Genomic DNA, 24,488 nt, shown 5'->3' on the forward strand with positions numbered 1-24,488 from the left:
CTACTGATGTGCTCATTGTCAAGCAACACAAAACTGGAAGTGGATAAAAATCAAATCTAGGCTTCATTGTGGATAATATTTTGAAATAATCTGCTTATTGTGCAGCGGCAGCCAAAAAAGAAAACAGAATATTATGAATTTCCAAGAAAGGAATGGAAAATAAAACAGATTATCGTAGTTCCATAGTGTGACTGCCTTTTGGATGTTTGTGCAGTTCTGGTCACAACACTTAAAAAAAAATAAAAAAAGATACAGCGGAGTAAGAAAATGTAGAGAGAAAGACAGCCAACATGATAAAGGGGATGGAACAATACCCCTTTGAGGAAAGGCTAAAGAGATTAGGGCTCTTCAGCTTGGAGATGAGATTGCTGAGAGTAGATATGATAGGATTCTATAAAATAATGGGTGGGGGACATGCAATGACATTACTAAATAGATCTATTTAAAACAAATCAGAGAATATATGTTTTTGCTCGTTGTAGAATTTGCTGCTATAGGAATTTCAAGCATGATAGACTACAAAAAGGAAAAACATGTCCACTAATCCAAAAAGGGTCCAATACAAAACCAACAAAATAGTGAACAATATCTGCCAAAACAAAATACGTAAGTTTTCTTCCTTGCTTATTCTGCGTACTTCTACAAGGGCATCATGCTCAGTTCAAGATGGCTATCTGTATCTACATGACTCAACTCAAATCTACACACCACATTGCCTTCATTTTCACTGCCCTATTGCATTGGAGCCCACTCCCAAAGTCACTATGAACAAAAGATTATTTTACCAAATATAAGAAGGCCCTGAAGAACTATTGCTTTGGCCTAGCCTATCGATGCCTAACCTCATGACTCCTGGACTTTAGCTGCGTGCCGTATTCTCTTTGGCAACGCAGATATGGCTGAATGGTATCTGTCCTTCCCTGTATGTCTGTCCCTCTTCATCTGTTCCTTCTTTTTCTTACTCTACTCGCCTATCATTTTTTAGAGTTCCTTTCATATATAATATTGTTTTGTACACCACCCTGTCATATTGGCAAAAAGAGTGATATATCAAATCTAATAAACCATAAACCATGCAAGCAATAACAGTAGTCCAACATATTAGTAATTGAGGCTTGCACTAAAACAATATAATCAACCTTTTCAAATACAGAGCAGACTCAATGGACATTGGCAAAATATGGTTAAACTAACATAGAAACTTGCATCCGAGTAGATGCCCAGACTTTATACAAATGTATTCACCTTCAAACGCAAATGCATTGTTGAATTTTTACACTCTGGAGCCTCAGTTTTCTATGAAAATCAAATATATACAGACTTCTCAGTGTAATCTAAGTTTATTATTACTAAACAATTTCTCAAAGTTTACCCTGAGAACCAGATAGTGTATCAAAATGTAAATATCAACATAGGTAACATCTGAATCCAAATGTCTCAGTTTCCATAATAACAGGACTTACATAAGTATTGAATAGCAGTGGTGATGGTGTAAAAAATGAACCATTATAATTTTTGGGTAAAATCAACAAGAAATATTTCAGACCAATTGAGCAGCACTCCCTCTACACTCACAGCATTCAATTTCTGAATCTAAAGAATATGATTACATTAAGAGGCTCATTTTCAAAGCACATTGACTTACAAAGTTACATATGTTACTATGTTATGATCAATAAAGAATCCTTTTTCACATCAGTTGCAAAGTGAATATCATTCAGTATTGAAATTAGTATCACCTCCATTCCATGACTCTCACAAAATCCTGATTAAAATGGATGAATACTCTCTCTGGTATCATAGAAATCATGAAACTGGAGGTGGACCGTTCTTTCACTAAGTTTCCCTAAGAACAGAAAGTTGAGTTGTATCAGCCAACTGGTCACTACTCTTTTTTTCAACAGCTGCTTTCAGATTCCTAAGCACCATCCCTTCAGATAAAGAAGTGTTAAGTATACTGTTTAGCTATGAAATCAATGCTCCCTTACAGCCCTTAATCATAGATGCTGGAATGGAGTTTAATATGCAAAAGCTAGATTTAGTACATCAAAACATTTTCATAGAAACCTTCTGAAAATTATGTTATCACTAGATAGAGCTGTATCTGAAATCAGCAAAGATACTCCAACTTCCTTATATAAAGTATCCACAACATTGTCATTTATATTTGTTCCCATATTCCCTCTGTCATCTGAGGATCTCCAGACAACTACTGCATCATCATCCATATATGGTCCCCTACTCCTACTATCATCTACATTCAAAGAAGTGATACAGATAAGAGCTTGAATGCTCTCTAAATTAGACATAAAATAATCGATGAAGCTGGAAGAACTGATGTGCTTTTACCTAAAAGGTAATGTAGGATACGAAAAAGATCTCTGGGTCTATTCATTGTCTATGGTAGGAGATCAAAACGAATGTAACTTAGTCAGTTCTACAGCTTTTTGATAGACTTTTCCATGGTCCTTACAGCATTGCCTGTTCTCATCCATGCCTGATTTCAACCATCTATACCCAACTTGACGTTTCTGTTGCTTAAAGAGAGTCAAACCTGAATGAAACCAGAGGTATAGAGTCCCTTTCCACAAATATCACTTTTAAGACTAAAAGACTGAGTGCCATTTTTCCATTTGTTCATCCATTGAAAGGGTCAACCAGTCTACAGAATAAGGATCTAAATGTTGTTCCACAACTGCAATATTCAGCATTTTCAATCCCGAGTTATTATTTTTCACATACCTATTCCTAGGTTTAAAAGTGAAATTGAATCACAATACATAGTGGCTAGACCAAGACATTGGTATAGTTTAAACCGGAGCACCAACTCCCACCATTATCTGTGGAACAAAACCAGATCTAAAATATGACTCATTTGATGTTTAGGAGGAGCAAAATGCTACATCAATGACAATTTCTCCATCTGAAAAATGAATTTTTGCATTTATTCCCTGTTTGGAATCCTCTGGAAAATTAAAATCTCCAAACAAATATATCAGGTTTCAGGTTTATTAAAATTTGATATACCACTCTAGAGAAAGGGTTCTTTCACAGCAGGTAACAATGTTAAAAGATTAAAATAAAAGATTTAAAAGAAGAAAAGAGGGAAGGGATGATAAAAGTGAGGCAGGCTTGGACTTGGTCAGTGACCGAACCCACAACTGGTAGAAAAGGAGAAAGAGGATGTAGGTGTCATGGAATAGAAAAGTCTTAAGATACACCTGGAAATTTTGGATTGATTGTTCTAAGTGGAGCTGTATGGGAAGTGCATTCCGTAAGGTAGGAGCAATAATACTAAAGGCCTTAGATCTGATGGAATCAAGGCATATTTGTCAAAACAAAGGGATGACTAGGGAATTGGATTGTGAGGATCTTAGGGCTCTGGGAGTAGTGTAAGGAATGAAGTAAGAGAAAAGAATATAATGGATTTCCTGAGTAAAGGATTTTGTGGACTAGAATGAGGGTTTTGAAAGTGATCCGATGGGTAATGGGAAGCCAGTGTTCATCACAGAGGAGGGGAGTTATATGATCAAACTTTTTTGAAGTAGTTAGAGAGCTTTATAGCGTATTTTGAACCAGTTGTAAATGTCAGAATTCAGAGGATTTTATTCCATGAAGGAAGCTGTTACAATAATCTAAATTTGTGATTACTAGATTGTGGATAAAGATTTGAAGAGCTTGTTTAGTGAATAGTTGATGTTCTAAAAAAATAATTTTTAGTTTAAAGAAACAACATTGGACAATGTTTGAGATGTATGAGTGATAGGTAAGATTAGAATAAAAAATAGAGTATCTAGAAGTTTGGTCCTTTTCTTTGAGTATTGTATTGTATTGATGGATATGCAAATAAGACTAATGATCTAGTAATCCTAGATTTCTGTAACAACACAAAGTGATGCATGAAATATGAAGGGGCAAGACTGTATAAAATCTTATACAGGAAACAGTAAAGTTTAAATCGTAATCTGGCCTGTAAAGGAACCAGTGTAATTTTCTATAATATTGAGAAACCGAATCATATTGTGATAAGGAATAAATGAGGCGCAACTCCACATTTTGAACAGTCTGTAATTTCTTTTTCAAAATGTGTGTAGATGCTCCTAGATAAATCATGTTGCAATAATCTAAGGAGCTCAAGATCAAAGATTGTGCTATAAGATGAAAGTGTTTTTGATCAAAATATTTTCTTACATGTCATAAATGTTGCATCAACAGAAACAGATTTAATTTAGAAATCTGTGAATCTAATGACAACCTAAAGACAAATGCTATTTTTGCACATGTGGGATGGTTTCTTCCAAAGCTATTGCTGAGTTCTGTAACCTTCATAGTATCTTTCCTTTCTGTGAGCTATTCTTGCCAGGAGAAGAATTAAATTGTTGGAGGCTCCCTGTGATAGGTATCTGATAAGAGCAGGTGGGCTAGAGAGAACATTTAGAAAATCTTTTACAAAAGTGTGTTAACATTTAGGAGTTACCAGATGGTACCTGCCAAAATTAACTCACAGTAATAGCAAAGCCTCTGTCAACCACATTTGCAGCATCTGTCCATGCAGTTAATGTAGAGAAATACAAATAAAGAGTAATGCTATAAACCTAGGCGCCCTCACTTTCGCACCACCTGCCTGTGTAAATGTATAAAATACTAGCATATAAGTGTACACTTACTAGCAAAAGTGCTAGAGAACACCTAAGTGCTATTCTTTAATGATGGACATAAGTGACATTGGAGGAATTCTTTAAATGGTGCTCAAAAATTAGTGCTGGAAAAAATCAGCACTAATCGCTGCTCTATAACGGGCACTCCAAGATGAGCGCACTTTCTAGAATAGCACTTAGAACCGATTCCTGCACCTAAAGTTGAACACCAGAATTTATGCCTGCTGAATCCTAGTGTAAATGCTGGCACCCATCTCATGGCATTTCAGTACATAAATGACGCTATTCTATAACAATATGCACAATATTTTGGAACGCCCATGCCCCTCCCTTCACCACACCCCCTTTTCAGCTGCACGCTAGATGATTTAGGCATAGAGTATTCTAGAATAGTGTGCAACAAGATGCACACACAAATTCCAGTTAGTGCCAATTAAGTGCAAATATTGATTGTTAAGGCTCGTTAATTCATACTTGATAGCTTATTTACCAATTTAGTTGTGTGTGCATCTTGACACAGTGCCTAAATTTTGGCGCCAGTCTATCGGTGCCTTATATATAGAATCTGGGGGATAGCAAATAAATGCAAGTAGATGTATACATGGGTGGAGCATGGGGAGGATTTGGGTGGGGCTCCCACTTACGTGCGAAAGTTATGCATGTCCTAGCCACACTGACATGTCTGCAATTATACCAGGTCTATGGATGGTGTACCTGCAGGCATGTAAATGTTAGCATACCCATACCGAATTACACTAGTATGCTATAACAGATGCCATCAGAGAATAGGCTTCACTGTGCATCCTTGGGGCTCCTAAATGGAGACACCCAGTTGTAGAATTTCCCTCTTAGTAGATTAACTGCACTGCAGATAACAGAGATGCACCTACTAAGGTGCCATTAAATGGCCTTAAACAGTTAACATGTGGCACCATACTGCACATATAAGTGTAAGGCACTGTCCCTGCCCAATACTTCCAAGACTCCTCCCTGCTTTCATCCTATTCCACCTTTGACAGTTAACAAGGGACTCACGGGGAAGATCCAAGATGGCGTCTAGTTGAACGGACGTGCGCCGAGCTCTCTCCTTTCTCCATTGAAACCTGCACACGGAGATTCGCTTACCGCTATGGGGAAGCGAAAGGGTAAACCCAGTGCACTTGTCTCTGCGCGCAGGGTGGAACCAGCTCCATTGTGGCAGATGACTCTGGCAGAAGTGGGATTGCTGACGACGGGAGCTGGCGGTTTCGCTACGGGTGGTCCGGATAATCTTACTGACCTGAGCGCCGAGGGAGCCTCGCTGAGCCCTCCCCCAATGGTTGTACCCCCAAGGCCAGGAGAGAGGCAGGATTCAGCGGTGGAACGGAGCGAGGCATCCGGAAGTTGGTCCCCTGCGCTTGTTTGCGGAGACCCCGCTGCTTCCTCAACGCCAGAAGGAACACCGATGCAGGCGAGCGTACTGCCTGCAGTGAATCTGAGCGTGTCCTCTGTCGTGCTGGGAGATTTGAAAAGACCTACAGCTATCACCCTAGAAGTTTTATGGGAAGCGATACAAGGCCTAAATTCCAACGTACAACAGATTGCCCGAATTCTAACGGGAGAACTGGCAGAGGTAAAGCAAACTCAAAAAGATATTTCTCTTAAAGTTGCAGAGCATACAATTAAAATGAATGTTTTGGACAATGACTTTAAAGCAGTGAAATCTTCAACAGAAATGTTGATGAAAAGTTTCAACTTTCAGCAGCGTAAAACAGATTTCCTTGAAAACCCAAATTCGCATAAATAATTTACGTTTTCTTAACTTTCCCAAATCTCCACTCATCCCAGCACTGGAAATGTTGAGGAAATATGTGCATGAGATATTGGGTGTCCCCTCTGAGGGATTCCCTCCTATTATTAGAGTACAATATATTTCTGGTGCAAGAACGGGTGATATTCCTCAAAATCCTCAAGCTGCTACAAATTTAACTGACTTCCTAGAAAGTTCTATGGAGGTCATATCTGAGAGAACCACACTGCTTGCTACATTTGCTCTGCAAATAGATCGTAATAACATCTTGAGACTTTATTTTCGCCATATGAACTCCACCTTTCTTGGGTCAAAAATACAGATTTTTCCAGACTTTTCCAAGGATACCCAGAGAAGAAGAAAAGTTTTCCTGTTACTAAAAGAAAGAGTTCTCCGCTTAGGTGGAACTTTTCAATTGAGGTTTCCCTGTAAATCTCTTATCACTATTGATTCTATATCATATATTTTCTTTGACCCAGAAAAACTACAAGAATTTATTACCTCTAAAGAATAATGTTGTAATAGGCACTGTATTAGGCGCTATTCGGCTGCGATTTTCCGTCATCTCTGTTCACTTAAACTGATTGTTTTTTTATTTTAGTTATTTTCCTAGATCTTGGATCATAATTTGTGGTCGATATAATGTTGGAAAATTTCCGCTTTGATTGAATTTCCTTTATTTTTATCTTGATTGATTTATGTTGTATTGCATAAATGTAAATTTGAATAAAAAGTATAAATAAATAAATAAATAAAAAACAAGGGACTCACACTAAATGTCAAGTCACTGCCCTGCTTATTTTTGAACGAGAAGGCCGGCCATCTTCCAACACAAATCGGGAGATGGCCGGCCATCTCCTGAAGCCGGCGAAATCAGTATAATCGAAAGCCGATTTTCGCCAGCTTCAACTACTTTCCATCGTAGGGCTGGCCAAAGTTAAAGGGGGCGTTTCGGCAGGGTATGGAAGGCTGGACAGGGGCGTGGTTACGAGATGGTTGGCTTTGGCCGATAATGAAAAAAAGAAGGCCGGCTCTGAAGAGCACTTGGCCACCTTCACTTGGTCCATTTATTTTTAGGACCAAGCCTCCAAAAAGAGCCCCAAATGACCAGATGACCACCGGAGGGAATCGGGGATGACCTCCTCTTACTCCCCCAGTGGTCACCAACCACATCCCACCCCAAAAAAATTAAAAATCATTTTTTTGCCAGCCTGTATGCCAGCCTCAAATGTCATACCCAGCTCCATGACAGCAGTATGCAGGTCCCTGGAGCAGATTTTAGTGGGTGCAGTGCACTTCAGGCAGGTGGACCCAGGCCCGTGCCCCCCTTCACCCATAAGGGCTATGGTAGTGGTGTACAGTTGTGGGGAGTGGTTTTTGGGGGGCTCAGCACACAAGGTAAGGGAGGTATGCACCTGGGGGTTATTTTTGAAGTCCACTGCAGTGCCCCCTAGGGTGCCTGGCTGGTGTCCTGGAATGTGAGGGGGACCAGTGCACTACAAATGCTGGCTCCTCCCACGGCCAAATGCCTTGGAGATGGCCGCCATTAGTTTCCATTATCCCTGAAAACCAATGCCAGCCATCTCTAAAGCCGGCCCAAATGTTGAGATTTGGCCGGCTCCGACCGTCTTATCGAAATGAAAGATGGACGGCCATCTTGTTTCGATAATACGGTCGGGACGCCACTTTACAGGGCCGGCCTTGAAGATGGCCACCCATATAGATGGCTGGCCCCATTTGATTATGCCCCTCCACGTTAACAGCACAAGCTTACACTAACAGAGTGCTGATTCTTGCATTAACTGCATAACATGGGGTGAAAAAAGGAGCAGAACTAGAGATGTGCTGCACACCTATCAACAGTGCTTTGCTTGGTGGAAAACATCTGTGGGGAAAAACACTCTCTGATCCCCTAGAACAAGGGTGAGTAACCATGGTTTTCTAGGGCTACAGCCCAATCGGGTTTTTCAAGATTTCCACAATAAATATGCATGAGATTGATTTGCATGTACTGTTTCCACTGAATGGAAATAGATCTCACACATACTCATTGTGGAGATCTTGAAAACTCGACTGGGTTGTGGCTCTCGAGAACTATGGTTGCCCACCTGTGCCCTAGAATATAAATCTGCAGAAATGTGCCATTATTTTTACAACGTGGCCTTGATATGTGTGTTTCTTTATTGCAGAGGTGGAAGCCCAGACCATTGAAGAACTCAAACAACAAAAGTCATTTGTTAAACTACAGAAGAAGCACTACAAAGAGATGAAGGACCTCGTCAAGAGACACCACAAGAAAACCACTGACCTTATCAAAGAGCACACCACCAAATACAATGAAATCCAGAGTGATTACATGCGGAGAAGGGCAGTGTTAGAGAAGACGGCAAAAAGGGACAGCAAGAAAAAGTGAGCTCTTTTTAGAAACATTTTAAAGGTCTTAGCTCTTATGTAGCAAAAATAAATGGACTTGCTGTTCATCCAGCGGTGATCAGCGTTTTGTTCACCATTGCTTGTGTTATCCCCGGAAATTCAAGGCCGGGCATTGAATTTCCGGGTATATGTGGGTGATATAAACATAGCTGGTTACGTGCGATATTCAGCACTTAGGGCCAAATGCACAAAGGCAGCCATTAAGTATGGTTGCCACGGGAGAGCTTACCAAGTCAAAATGACCGATGCACAAACGGGATGGCATTCAAATGAGATGCATGGATCCCCTTTTGTGCATCAGTCGCTGTTTACGATTTGAAGCTGTCAAATGCATTTGATACTGCTGTCAAATGCATTTGACACTAGACCACCACAGAGTTATTTTGAGTTGTGCATAGCGGGGGGGGGGGGGGGGGATGCTTGAGAAGAGGTTCACATAAGTCTAGTGGACCCTGTCTCAATCCCCCACCCCATGCAACTCAGAAAACTTTGTGGTGGTCTAGTGACCCCCTTCCCTTTCAGAAAATCCCTGGTGGTCAAATAGACCCCCTTCTTGAGCCCCCCCCCCCACCAAAAATCTACATGGTAGTCTAGTGTCCTCCCTCCCCTCCCTTTCCCAAAAATCCTTGGTAGTCCAGTGGACCCCTACCTCTCAAGCCCTCCCACTACCAAATATCACCATAGTGGTCTAGTGACCCTTCCTGTCCACATACCTCTACAGTTGGAGGCAGAAGAGCAGGAGCAATGCCTCCTCCCTCCTGCCTCTGGGCCCACCTTCTCAAAATGATGGCACCCAGGATGCACTGGGTGGGTCTAAGCACCATAGAGCCCCTCCCAGTTCATCCCAGATTGCACTGGGCAGGTGCTGGGAACTGCCATTTTGAGAAGGTGGGCCCAGAGGGAGGAGGTGTTGCTTCTGCGCTCCTGTGTCCAACTGTAGAGGTATGTGGACGAGAAGGGAGGGTATTATAAGGCCACCATGGAGATTTTTGGCAGCAGGGGACCTCAAGAGGGCGTCCACTGGACCACCAGGAATACTTTGCTTGAGGGGCCAGGAGGGGGTGCACAGTCCACTGGACTACCATTGATTTTTTTTGCTTAGGGGGGCCAGGAGGGGGTGCAAGGGGTCAAGGTCCAGTGGACTTGCCAGGGAAGTTTATAAAGGCCTTGGGTCAGGTTGGATCGGAGGGTCAGGGATCCTTGAGCACCTACCATGGGGTGTAGTCTGCTTGCACTATATAGTTTACCACAACTGATCTAAAGCAAACATTTCAAGCATGGTAAGCTTTGTGCATTGGGTCCTTAGTCAGCTATGGTGAACCGCATAAAGATAGGAAGCACAAGAGAGGCAGAAGATCAGCAATGTATGCACAGCAGAACAAACAACAGGCCAACAAATGTAGAAATAGCAAGGACTTTTAATTCAACCAAATAATCACCAGAAGGCTGTGTCAGAGGCAAAACGGTAGGACAAAACAACAAAATTATAATCACAACTAACAATCAATTAAAAAGTAAATAATAAACATATAAATTAATTAAAACAGAAGAAATCATATTAAAGTCATATAAGAACTATACATATCTATGTAAAACATACAAAAATGTAAAATGACACAAAAATCATATGAAAATCATATTTGTGGTATATCAAGTGCTGAAACTAAATAAATAAATAAACCCATGCAAATCTATGTAGGACATGCAGAGGAGATGAATTGGAATAATAACATAGAAATGGGTGAGAAACTTTATACAATGACTGACATGTGATAAGTGGGCAAAGTATTTCATCAAAGTGTAAACAAGTAGAACAAAATTGTGAGACAATTCAAGCATCTCAACTAATGCAGACAGGATTACAAATTAATGGCAGTATATACCTAAGGCTCTGTTTACTAAGCCGCACTAGAGGTGCGTTAACATGCGCTGTCACAGAACACCTAGCACCCACCTGAAGCTAACCCTGCAGCCACTTAGAAGGTCTGTCCTCAGCACTGCTCAGGTCCGCCTGCACCTGCCACTTGTGCTCTACACCAGCACCCTCTTCCCACAGACTGTGTCCCGCTTGCATTTAGGTGAGTCTCCCACTCTCAGGTTATTCCCTGGTGATTTCTAGGTTACTGGAGCCACACTCTCAGGGGTCCCACTATTCCTGGAAAGCACCCACAGACCCAATACACAAACCACCAGGATTCTTAGTCAGGCCACAACAACAGAGCCAATAAACTAACAAGTTTATTGTTACAGTAGAAGAATGAAAACTTGAAAAACCAGGTGAAAATGTACAGCAAGAAATAACAGATAACCAAAACAAATATTGTTATTAAAACTATCTAACACTTGTTAACCTGGGTAGCACATGGGGAGTTTCAGGAAATTAACTGCTGACAAGTCTTGAACAGGGTCTCAGAACAGAGATGTTTCTCCTCTGTTCTCCCTAGCTGAGACTGGAGAAAATCCAATACCTGCTGGCTAGATTTGAACTTCAGGATATTGCCTTTCATGTCTTGCTCAATTTCTGCAAATGCAGTCAACATCTTAAAAATCAGTGACCACCATGGACTGAATATTGGGCCCTTTTTTTAGGTTTATCTGTTTCAAAGAAGTTCACACATCCCTAGTTATCACTAGGAAGCCTGAGTCTGTACTGTTGGATGCCTGAAACACTAGAAATAGAAATTTCCCTTAGACCTCACTACTTCTAGCAAATTAGCCACATTATTTGAATGTTTTGTCTTTGTAGGTGTGAAACTGGCAGCCCTGATCACAGTTCGTCAGCTATTGAACAAGACCTGGCAGCACTGGACACTGAAATGACCCAGAAATTAGTAGAACTGAAAGAACAGCAACAACAACGACTGCTCAATCTCCGACAAGAACAGTATTATAGTGAAAAGTATCAAAAACGAGAACATATCAAGCAGGTAGGCCTAGATTAAGAATCTTCCAGTCAATATTCTAAGAGATTTGGTTGGAATTTAACTGAGCAGTGTCACTGAATATCGTCTCTCACTGATCATTTTTAAACTGGGATGGAGATGGGGGTTATAAAGGTGGAATCGGGGAGAATCTGACAACTCTGCATGTACCAGCGATGTTCAGTGCCGGTGCCCACATAGCTAAGCGACCAAATAGGACCACATAAACAGAAGTCCTAGCTTTGGTGACTTACCTATGCGACACTGAATATCAGCTGACCCCCGCTTAGCTTCCAAGAGGCAGCCAAATGTGTTGGATGCGTTCCCCTCCTTTTCGCCCCCTCCTTCCATAATCTGACCTCTTCTCCTGAACACCCTTCCTCCTGCTGATTCAACACCCCCCATGCATATCACTGCTGATTCAGCCCTCCTGAGCATCTCTCATCCTCCCCGGTGCCTACCTTCATCCATGAAGTTCAGTGGGAGTATCTGAGCAGAAGCAATCCCCACTCACTCCTGCCTCTAGCGACTCCATGTAGTAAAATGGCTGTCTTGAGCTGTAGTGGTAGTCTCATGGTACTACTGATAGATTCAGCCTTCCATAGATAGATAGATAGATAGATAGATAGATAGATAGATAGATAGATAGATAGATAGATAGATAGATAGATAGATAGATAGATAGATAGATAGATAGATAGATAGAGAGAGGTAGAGAGAGATAGATATGCACATATATAGAGAGAGATAGAGATAGATACACCTATAGATAGATAGATAGATAGATAGATAGATAGATAGATAGATAGATAGATAGATAGATAGATAGATAGATAGATAGATAGATAGATAGATAGATAGATAGATAGATAGATAGATAGATAGATAATGCAGGGATTTAGTTAGACCTAGTGAGGTGTATAAATTGGTCAGGAGTTGTTGGGGGTGTGAATTGGGGCGGGGGAAGGGAGAAACTGATGGAGACACTAATGCAGGTCCTAGACAATATTCAGCCAGGACCTGCATAATTATCTTGAATATCAGCTTGGACTCACATAGGGCAGACATTAAATATCTGGGTCTAATTTAGCCATCGACAGTGTTTAAAGACATGCTGACCACCATCAGCTGTGTGTTGACCAGCTTGGCTTTAATTTTTCTGTCCTATAACAGACTCTGGAGCTCATTTTCAAAGGAGAAAAATGTCCAAACAGTGGTATACATCTGCATTTAGATGTTTTTCTCACAAAACATCAATTTTTAGATGTTTTTCTATGAAGTCCATCAGAAGTGCATTCAGATCACAAGGGGCATATTAAGGGTGGGATTTAGACATTCCTTACACTTGGATGTTTTCAGCCACAATGGAACAAAACAAAACCATCCAGGACTAAAACGAAAATGTTTTGAGCTAGACCTATTTTTATAATGAATAAGGCGCAAAAGGTGCTCTAAATGACCAGATGAGCACTTGAGGGAAATCAGGGATGACCTCCTCTTTCTCTCCCAGTGGTCACTGACCTCCTCCCACCCCCAAAAAATGTGATAAAAAACATTACTTACCAGCCTCTATGACAGCATGCAGGTCCCTGGAGTAGTCTAGTGGTGGGTGCAGTACACTGTAGACAGGTGGACCCGGGCCCATACCTCTCCTTACCTGTTACACTTGGGTGGAAACTGTGAGCCCTCCAAAACTCACCAGAACCCCTCTGTACCCACATATAGGTGCCCCCTTCACCCATAAGGACTTTTGTAGTGCTGTACAGTTGAGGGTAGTGGGTTTTGGGGGCCTCTACAGACAATAAGGGAGCAATGGTGAGATGTGTACCTATGAGTATTTATTTGAAGTCCACTTCAGTGCCCCCTAGGGTGTCTCGTTGCTCTCCTGGGATGTCTGTTTGGCCAGTCTACTAAGCATGATGGCTCCTCCTACATCTCAATGGCTTGATTTTGTGCATTTTTCACTTGGATGGGTTTTTCTTTTTTCGAAAATGGACCAAACAGATAAATGTACAGAGCTCAAAAACATCAAGTAAATAGCCATTTTTGAATAAAGAAAATTGACATTTTTCTGTTTTGAAAATGGCTATATTCCCCACTTGAATTTAGGACAATTCTAGCAAAACTTAGGCGTCATATCGAAAATTCCCCTCTCTGTCTTATATATATGTTATAGAAAGTGAGAGGCATAACTAACTTAATAACCATCTAGGAGATTTTAGAAAACCTCTACAATAAATATATTGTTTACCCATGTTTAGCTCTCTACTTTTTTTTTAACAGATTAGCTAGCTAAGTTGAAATAATAGTGCTGATATCAAAATAGAATGTTGTGCCCTATTTGCAAATTTTGTACTGAATGTATGGGGTAATTTTAGCAGTGCAGAATGTACAATCCATGCCAAACTTTATCTAGGACACCAGAATGTGTCAAGGAACCTTTAGCATCACATCCAGGAGACACCACTTTCAGCAGCATATTTTCTCTTGGCACCAGGATGGGGCATTCAATGAATTCAGACATCAGCCCTAAACAGGCTCTCGCTGAGATTACAGGATCACACCATGTCATCTCTGGAAGAATTCACAGGCCAGAAATCAGCAGCAGCCTTTCATTTCTGAAAAAAAGAGGTGCCAGTGATTTGTTTCATAGCATTATTTCTAGCATACTTTGTAGCCAGAGAAAGAGTCACCCAAATTGGAGTAAGTCGAAGGGATGTGGTGGGGGGAGGGGAAAGGAACAAAAAACATGTGAGTGATGTCTCTTTCCTCCGGCAGAAACCATACATAGATCAAGGGCCTGATCTGCTGGAAACTTCCCCAAACCCTTCCTGGGGATTTTCCAGTGTAGTGTTCTGGAAATGTATTTATTTATTTTATTTATTTATTTCCACGCATTTCATATTCCGCTACAATTTTATCCCGCACACACTGGAATAAAGCCTAATAGTGACTTTTCAACGCTTGATTTACCCCCAGTGATTTTAGACTCGGGGGGGGGGGGGGGGCAAACCTATCTTGGGTATTAGGAGTTTGCCAAGTGGTAATTTTCTAAAAGAGGATATCTGGGAGACGACTGAGGTGGTCAAAACATCTGCCTAAAGTAGAAAAGTCACTACTGAGCTGGCTGCATGGGTCAAGTTGATCTTATCTCCCATCCTTTAAAACAAGGGCAATTTATAATAGCCTGATTAGCTTGTGCAACCAGTATACACAGAAGTTACATGGGCTTTCAAAGGGGAAGTGTGCACATAGGGGTAAAAGCAATAAGTGACATTGAAATGTAGGTGTTGGGATGATGTGTGCTGAACACGAATTCTATAATGGCAGTACCCCTAGTATTCTATAACCTCCCATGCTCTCTCATATAGATAAGAGCAGTGCACCCAATGTACCTATAAACTCTTGTACACAGAACCTGCGTTCATATTAATACATTAAGGGGAATCCTATAATTAGACATGTGCAGTTACTCGCACCTTGCTCGCGTAACTGATGCCTTAATTGGCCCTGACATGCGCAAACACACTAAGCGCTATTATATAAGGGAGCGTGTAAGTGATATACCCCCGATATTCAAAACTATTCAACAGGTCAGACACAGCCGCTAACCAGTGAAATAGCATATTCAGCGGGAGATAACTGGTTATCTCCCACTAAATACCCACGGTTAGCCGCTAGCCACTAAGGACTAGATTCTATATATCACGCCTAAAATATTGGCACCAAAAACCCCACACCTAGGCGTATTCTATATGCCTAAATTTCCGCACGGTTTATAGAATACGATGAGCATCCGTCCGCATGACTAAAATCAGTCACTGGCAGTTACACCAAGTAAAGCTTGGTGTAAATGTCACCACTTAAATTAGACGCAGACCGGGTGTATTCTGTAACAATGCACATAGATTTTAGAAATGCCCATGACCTGCTCATTTCACGTCCATTGCCATAGCCCCTTTTCAACTATGCGACTGAGAATTTAAGTTCATCACATTACAGAATATGCTTAGACAGTTGTGCCCATAACGTCTAATTAATACCAATTAGTGTTAAGTGCTTGCTTATTGGTGCTGATAGGCTCGCGCAAATCCAGAATATGACTGGATTTGTGCACACAAGTAGTGCTATATAGAATCCAGAAGTAACTGGCTATATCACGCAACATAGACAGTGGAATTGATTGGAAGCAACTGTATGAGTGATCATTGATCATTGCATTTGTAATGTCATCTAAAGGGCCTGGATGCATGCATAAAACTGAAGGGACATGTGGTGTATGGCTCTATGCATACCTCTGCAGGCGTGTGACCGAAGTGGAGCACGCTTTTGAAACTGCTTTGGAACCTTTGAGGAAGGGCTCTGTTGGTTTCTTTGGTGAATTTGTGATAAGGAGGGTTTCTCTGAGATTGTGGGCATATAGAAGGTTGTGCTTATACTCCACCTGTGCAAGGTTCTGTCAACACTTGTCACTGTTAAAGGCAAGCAGTGGTGGGATCTTACATCTAAAGTAGGGAGTCAATAATATGTGACTTCTCGCTCATGAAGAGGTTAGGCCCCAGACCCTTCCTAGGGAAGTTTCCAGTGTAGTGTTCTGGAAATGTATTTATATTATTTTATTTATTTATTTCCACACACTTCATATACCACTAGGCCTACACATGGGCATAAAGTGGTTATCAATCAAAAAGTTAAACAATATTACAGCAATAAGAATAGGAAAACAGAAGGCAGGAGGAGAGACTAAGCAGCTGTGGAGAAGACAGAAGAGAAGAGAAGAGGTGTACTTTCAGAGCGTGTAGAAGGCAGCAATATTGGGTTGGTTCCTGATATGTAGGGGAAGGTCATTCCATAATCAAGGTCCTAGGTAACTGAATGTAGATTCACGGGTGGTGGAAAGTCGTATTTGTGCAGGTGGGGGGAGTGTAATGAGGTTATTGTCCACTGAGCAGAGGCAGCAGAGGGGGTGTAAGGGATAAGGAAGTTGTTAAGGAAGGCGGGAGCAGAAGGAGATCTGGACTAGCAGGAGAATTTTGAACTTGATGCGAGCGAAAATTGGCAACCAGAGTTCTGAAAGGAGCAAAGGAGTAACGTGGTCAAATCTGTGTGCATTGTGGAGAACCTTGACTGCAGTAGATTGAACTATTTGTAGATGTTTTATGGAGTGTAGAGGAAGGCCAGTGTAGAGTACATTATAGTAATCAAGGTGAGAAATGACCAGGGCCAGAATAAGGGAATGCAGCGTAAAGACAGATAACAAGGAGCAGACAGCATGTACACAGTGGAGGGCAAAGAAAGAAACACAGAGAACTGAGTTTATTTGCGTTTTGAAGCTGAGGAACTGGTCAAAAATGACACCCAGGATTCTGACTGAATCTTTGAAGAGAATTAGTTGACCATTCAAGGAGAGGAGTGGAAGTGAGATTGTTCAAGAGGTTGGGAAGAGGATTGCTTCACACTTAGAAGGATTGAGAAAGAGAAGATTGGATTTCAGCCAAAGAACACCCTGGGAGAGACAGGTATTCAGGCAGGAGAGAGAAGAAGCATCAGAAACCTTGCAAAGAATTTGAATGTCATCCGAATAACAAAAAAGGGTGCACTAGTGATGCTGGATAATGGTGAGAAGTGGTGCAAGGAAGATGTTGAAGAGAGCTGGAAGAATAGAACTTTGTAGGACCCTGGAAGAAGAGGGAGGATTGGAGTAGATGATTGATGAAAGGAGAGCTGATAGGACAAGTTGGAGAGGTAACTGGAAAACCATGAGAGTACAGTGCCCAAGATACCATGGAGTGAAGACGGTGAAGGAGGAACTTGTGGTCAACTACATCAAAAGTGGAATAAAGGTCGAGGGAAACAGTGATGACAGAGGAGTGTTGGTCCAAAGAGGTGCGGATGAGATTGTATAAACCTACCAAAAGGGTCTTAGTGCTATGGTGATGATGGAAGCTGGATTGATATGGGTGCAGGATGTTACTTTGCTCAATATGTTGGACCAATTGTGAGTAAACAAGTTTTTACAAAATTTTGGAGAAGAATTGGAGGTAGGAGGTAGGAGATAGGGCAAAAGTTTGATTAGGAGGAGGGGTCAAGGTGGGGTTTCTTGAGGAGCAGGCAAATAGCATGCTTCTAGGTATATGGTACAGTACCAGATGCAAGAGAGGACAAAAGGAAGAGAAGTAGGTGAGGAATGAGGGCCTGATAAAGACACTTCACAAGTGTGGTGGGCCAAGGATCAGAAGGAGAGGAGGATGGTTGGAAGGAAGTGGTGGCTACTGAGATAGAAGAGGCAATAGGGAGATTGAAAGAAGACCAAGAGGAGGAAGGACATAAGCGAGTTGGACTGCAGGGAGTGGGGGAAATTGGAGGCCAGTGATGAGGAAGGAGAGGTGCTAGGCTTGGAGGAATATATGGCTGAGTTTCAAAGAGCAGGGGAAGGAGGAGGGAGCTAGTGAGGACAAAAGAGCTGAACAGAGTGACACTGTCTTAGACTGCCAGGCAGCTGCAAGGGAGTTCAGAGGTAAGTTAAATGGGTCATAGCGGAGATACTTGAGAAAGGAGCGACTGAATTAAGAATGTGAAACAGAGTGTGAGGGTGGTTAAAGGATTTGGAGATTTCCTTGCCATAGTAATCAGCTTTGGCCTGGTGCAGAGCTAAGCAGTAGTCCCTGTAGAGGAAGTGAAAGAGGGAGAAGATATTTTGCACCATCTACGCTCTGCTACATGTACTTGGGAATGGAGAAGGAGGTGGAGAGACTGAGGGGAGATATGATAGAGGTCTATAAAATAATGAAGTAGATGTGAAGCGTCTGTTTATGCTTTCCAAAAATACTAGGACTAGGGGACATGCGATGAAGCTACAATGTTGTAAATTTAAAACGAATCGGAGAAACGTTTTCTTCACTCAACATGTAATTAAACTCTGGAATTCATTGCCAGAAAATGTGGTAAAGGCGGTTAGCTTAGCGGAGTTTAAAAAAGGTTTGGACGGCTTCCTAAAGGAAAAGTCCATAGACCATTATTAAATGGACTTGGGGAAAATCCACTATTTCTGGGATAAGCAGTATAGAACGTTTTGTACTTTTTTGGGATCTTGCCAGGTATTTGTGACCTGGATTGGCCACTGTTGGAAACAGGATGCTGGGCTTGATGGACTTTGGTCTTTCCCAGTTTGGCAATACTTATGTACTTACAGTATGAAGCTCAAGGGTGGGGCTGAGAAGCAGAAGAGAGCATGCTGATCAAGGATTGTAGAAAGTGCTTGGTTGAGATGAGTTTGCGATAGTCTAGGGGCAAAGGCAAGGAGACAGGGGAGAGCTGCCCCAGGGACTGTGAGATCTTAAGTGTGTTATCTTCATTTAAGGTGCACAATGGGGCTATTGAGGGGGGAACATGGGCAGGGAAAGGGGAACATAAGATCTGACCAAGGAACTGGAGTAAAAGAGAGTGACCCAGAGAGGACAAAGAGAGGGTGAGAGGTAAAGATAAAGTCAAGAATGTGGCCAGCCTTATGGGTCAGGGCGGAGATAGATCGAGACTTGCAGCAAGGAATAAAAGGGAGTCACAATGGTCTGAGGGAGGCAGATTGAAATTGCCTAGCAAAAGAAGGGGGTGTTAAGAGGTGGCACACTCAGAGGTAAAGGCTGAGAGTTTGAGAACACCAAGAGGGGTGGAGGATGATAAAGGACAGCAAAGTGAAGAGCAGAGGGGATGATAGACAGAAGATAAGTGCCTCAGAGACCGACAGAGCTTTAGTGAGGCAGGATAGAATGTAAAGAGATAAGTGGAAAAAACAGGCCACACCTATATTGAGAGGACATGGTACATGAAGTGACTGATAGTCTGGGGACAGACGTCCAGCAGGGTTGCCATGTCTGCTGGACAGACCCAGGTCTCAGTTGTGAAGAAAAGGTCCAGGGCTTAACTGGAGATAATGCCAGCAACTAAAGGAGCTTTGTGGTGAAGGGATCATACATTCAGGAGTCTGATATTAAGAAAACCAGGAGGAGGAGGGAGAGATGCAGAGGGGGTGTTCTCGTGAACAGAAGCAAGGGTCTGGATGGAAGGCCTGGGTCTTGAGGGTGGAGAGAAGCAAGGACGAAGAAAGGGGAAAGGGAATGGGACTTGATATACTGCCTTTGTGTGGTTTCTGCAACTACATTCAAAGCGGTTTATATATTATATACAGGTACTTATTTTGTACCTGGAGCAATGGAGAGTTAAGTGACTTGCCCAGAGTCACAAGGAGCTGCAGTGGGAATCTAATCCAGTTCCCCAGGATCAAAATACGCTGTACTAACCACTAGGAAGGGAAGAGGAAAGGAGAGCTAGAAGGGCCTGCAAGGTCGGGACACAGAACATTGGGTAAAACAGAGATGAAGGTCTGTGTGAGAGTCCTAGGATGCCATGGTGGAGGGATGCAAGGGCGGAGTAAAATGGGGATAGGAGCAGAAGATAAGGTGGAAGGGCTAAGGGTCCCCATTGTCACAAGGGGCAGTGGACTCAAAAGCAGCAAAAGCAAAGTAATTGCCAGGATAGGAGGAGCTGAATGGCCAGAGGCCCCCAAGAAGGCATCCCAAGGAGTGCACAAGGAACGCAATCTGGTCCTTGGTCACACACAGAAGGCACGCACCTCCAGTGCAAGTGCCGTGCACTGGGTGAGCTTAAATTGAAGCAGGAGAGTGACATCACCTTGCAGCAATTATGGAGGGAGAGAGACAGAATCAGGAGAAGTGCAGAATGGATTTTAGAACCCGTGAGTGAGAGCAAAAAGACAGGAGCATCAGAAATGGAATATACAGCATCAGCAGATCAATGAGAAACAAATATCTTGCACTGGGTGAGCTTAAATTTATTTATTTATTTATTTGTATTTATTATGGCTTTTCTGCCCCGCATTTTCCCAAGAAAGCCCAAGTTCAATGCGGCTTACATAACAAACTAAGAAGCATTACAAGACAATTAATATTAATAAAAGAATACAACCAGGGGCATAGCCAGACCTCACGGCGGAAGGGGGCCAGAGCCGAGGTGGGAGGCACATCTTAGTCTGCTGCCCCGCTGCCGCCGCCTCACCGCCCCCCCTCTGCCGCCACTTCACCGCCGCAATTTAATACCTTGGCTGGCAGGGAAGCCTTCATCCAGTGCCAGTCTTGGCACCACTGCATTGCCTGCCCTGTTCGCTCTTCCCCTCACGTCTTGCACACTCCTTTTAGTGAAGTTCAGTTTCACTAAAAGGAGTGTGACGGACGTGAGGGGAAGAGGGCAGGCTACGCTGTGGCGCCAAGACTGGTGCTGGATGAAGGCTTCAGCTGGCAGGGGTTGGAGACCCCCACCAGCAAAACCAGGGGCCTAGAAAAAATTTGAGGGGCCCAGGCCCCCATGGCCCCACGTAGCTATGCCATTGAATACAACTATTTAAAAAAAAATTATTTTTATAGTAGCTGAACACAGATCTAAAGAAGTGGGTTTTAAGTAAACTACTAAATGACATATAATCAACTGAGTGTCTGATATACTTGGGTAATAAGTTCCAGCGTTCGGTACTTTGAAGCGGGAGAGTGATGTCACCTTGCAGCAATTATGGAGGGAGAGAGGCAGTATCGGGAGTAGTGCAGAATGGACTTTAGAACCTGTAAGTGTCAGCAAAAAGGCAGAGAGCATCAGCAGATCGACAAAAAGATATGCCAATGATGTCTTTGGTTTTATTATGTGTCCGATATTCAAAATTGTTTCCTGCCCAGTTAAATTAAGTTGAGCCGGCCATCTGCCAGTATTCATCAGCACTTAAGTGGGTAGTGCTGCTGAATATTGTCTCTGACCTCCACGGCACTGTCCAGGACTGTCTGGGGGCAGAGCTTGTGCAGAGTTGGCACTTAACTGATTAATGGTTATATTCAGTCTGCTAACAGGTTAAGTAAGTGTATAAAGTTAGGACAGTAAAAAGACTCCACAGAGCTAGGGACATAGGACCTGATATTCAGCCTGTGGCAATCAATGGTTTTTAAGCTACAGGCTGAATTAAACCTGGATATTCAATGTTGAGCCTTGTCCAGGTTACAGTATAGACAATCCTGGTACGTGTAGTCATCTGGAAGTTAGCTGGACACTGGCTGATATTCAGACTGGTGCCGGGTTAAGTCGGTGGCAGCATATATGCTCCATCTCACCTCCTCATAGCTTTTGCTCTTTCCTCTAGTCCAGACACACTTTGTGGTGGCTTAGAAAGTATGGGTGGGGGAATGAGTTTCTAGAATATGATAAGAGCAAATGAAGACCAGAACCATAATAGCCTAAAAGGAAAAAAAAATGGCATCCCTGTTCTGTTATGGGGTCATCATAGACTATAATTGCAATATTCATCAACATAGAAAACATCTTTGAAAGGTCTATACTCAAGTTAAAATAGTAATACTACTAAGCCCCAATGTCATATAGTAGATATAGTAGAATTGGAAAAGGTGCAGCGAAGGGCGACTAAAATGATAGCGGGGATGGGACGACTTCCCTATGAAGAAAGACTAAGGAGGTTAGGGCTATACAGCTTGGAGAAGAGACGGCTAAGGGGAGACATGATAGAGGTATATAAAATAATGAGTGGAGTGGAACAGGTGGATGTGAAGCTTCTGTTCACGCTTTCCAAAAATACTAGGACTAGAGGGCATGCGATGAAACTACAGTGTAGTAAATTTAAAACAAATCGGAGAAAATTTTTCTTCACCCAACGTGTAATTAAACTCTGGAATTCGTTGCCGGAGAAGTGGTGAAGGCGGTTAGCTTTGCAGAGTTTAAAAAGGGGTTGGACGGTTTCCTAAAGGACAAGTCCATAAACCGCTACTAAACGGACTTGGAAAAATCCAAAATTCCAGGAATAACATGTATAGAATGTTTGTACGTTTGGGAAGCTTGCCAGGTGCCCTTGGCCTGGATTGGCCGCTGTCGTGGACAGGATGCTGGGCTCGATGGACCCTTGGTCTTTTCCCAGTATGGCATTACTTATGTACTTAAGCCATCAATAAGCAATAATATTGATCATTCTATGATGCCACATTCTTGAGGGAATTAAGAAAACAACATGAAAAAGCATTTTTTGGGAATGTGGATGGCTTGTTTAGAATTGGTTTTCTAGCAGAGCAGAGGTATTGAAATGTTGCAGACTAAATGGAAATGAGCAAATGTGTTGACTGAAGTGTAAGCAAGTATTATGTTTTTCTTGCTGAGTATGTTAAACTCTTCACTTTCAGCAAAACCTTGAGAATGCTCACTTTTGGATCATACAACACAGCTGTTTTTGACAACATAGGAGCTGATATTTAAAAGACATGCAGTCAGTATTAGGTGCTAACCACATAAGACCACCAAAAAACAAACAAAAAACCTTTCTGTGTCAGCAAAGGTATCAGTTTTGGCCTGACTTCTCAATCTTCCTCCAGTCCATTGATCCTCCAATGGAAAGCATTATAATGCCAGTTCAAAAGATCTTTAGGGATACGCAGGTCAGAATGTGAGATTTGAAAAGCAACAGCTACTACACCATTTGGTGATGGTCGATTCTGCTCTCAAGTGACAAAAGTTCAAGGACTAGGGGGCATGCAGTGAAACTACAAAGTAGTAAATTTAAAAGAAATTGAAGAAAAAATGGTTTTACTCAACGTGTAATTAAACTCTGGAATTCATTGCCAGAGAATGTGGTAAAAGCAGTTAGCTTAGCAGGGTTTTAAAAAGGTTTAGATCACTTCCTAAAAGTCCATAAGCCATTATTAAGATGGACTTGGGAAAAATCCACTGCTTATTTCCAGGATAAGCAGTATAAAATGTATTGTACTGTTTTGAGACCATGCCAGGTACTTGCGACCTGGATTGGCCACTGTTGGAAACAGGATGCTGGACCTGATAGACCTTCCGTCTGACCCAGTATGGCAACGTTTATGTTCTCATGCTCTTAAAGAGGTGAGATTAGAGGCCTGCGGTGATCAAGGCTACAAGTTATGCAGATAACAGCAGTATGCAGCAGATAACTTTATATATTTAGTAGGGCTGCACAAATTGCAGGCCTAACTCAAACAAATAAATTAGCTATTTAAGTTAAATGTAAGCTGTGTGTTCAGAGGTCATACGTACATGGATGGGGCCATAGAGATAAGTGTATAAATTATCTGCTTATCTTTTAAAAGCAGCCTAGCCACTGCCTATCAGTCATATAATGTCAGTCAGCTTTCATATTCTTCTTTTCATATCATTATTAGCAAGATGATTCACATTACCCCGTCAGTTAACACAGCACCACTGTGAGCTGAACTGAGCCCAGTGTCCATTACTGAAGAATGCCAGTATTTCTATGAAGCTAGAGTTGTTACTGAACAGTCGTCTCTTAATCTTCCAGCTTCTGGCTCTTGATTAATTACAGTCATAGATTCTGTGAAATTCAGCATAGCTTTTCTTGGAAGTGTGATGGATTGATCGTTAGCATACTGAAATATAGTTTGTGTTTTCTTTTGAGGTTTGCTTTTGAAAGCATCACTGGTCTGTTGTCATTCTGTAAATTTAATTGGGCTGTCAGGCAGCCTAGGCCAGAAAATACAGTGGGGGAAATAAGTATTTGATCCCTTGCTGATTTTGTAAGTTTGCCCACTGACAAAGACATGAGCAGCCCATAATTGAAGGGTAGGTTATTGGTAACAGTGAGAGATA

The 24,488-nt window shown here is 42.1% G+C and overlaps 1 protein-coding gene across 5 annotated transcripts in view; it reads left to right on the forward strand.

Annotated features, from left to right (window-relative positions):
• The window catches only part of PLCB1 (phospholipase C beta 1), a 1,287,346-nt gene that overhangs the window by 972,808 nt on the left and 290,050 nt on the right, over positions 1–24,488 (forward strand). For all 5 annotated transcript variants that reach the window (XR_003941444.1, XM_030196316.1, XM_030196317.1 and 2 more), the window contains 2 exons: positions 8,637–8,856; positions 11,627–11,807. Coding sequence is in view for 4 of the 5 variants with exons in the window: in XM_030196316.1 (XP_030052176.1) it covers positions 8,637–8,856; positions 11,627–11,807 (401 nt within the window). In the remaining variant the exon portion in view is untranslated. The remainder of the gene's footprint in view (positions 1–8,636; positions 8,857–11,626; positions 11,808–24,488) is intronic.

The sequence above is a fragment of the Microcaecilia unicolor genome, chromosome 3, assembly GCF_901765095.1.
Source record: "Microcaecilia unicolor chromosome 3, aMicUni1.1, whole genome shotgun sequence".
Lineage (NCBI taxonomy): Eukaryota > Metazoa > Chordata > Amphibia > Gymnophiona > Siphonopidae > Microcaecilia > Microcaecilia unicolor.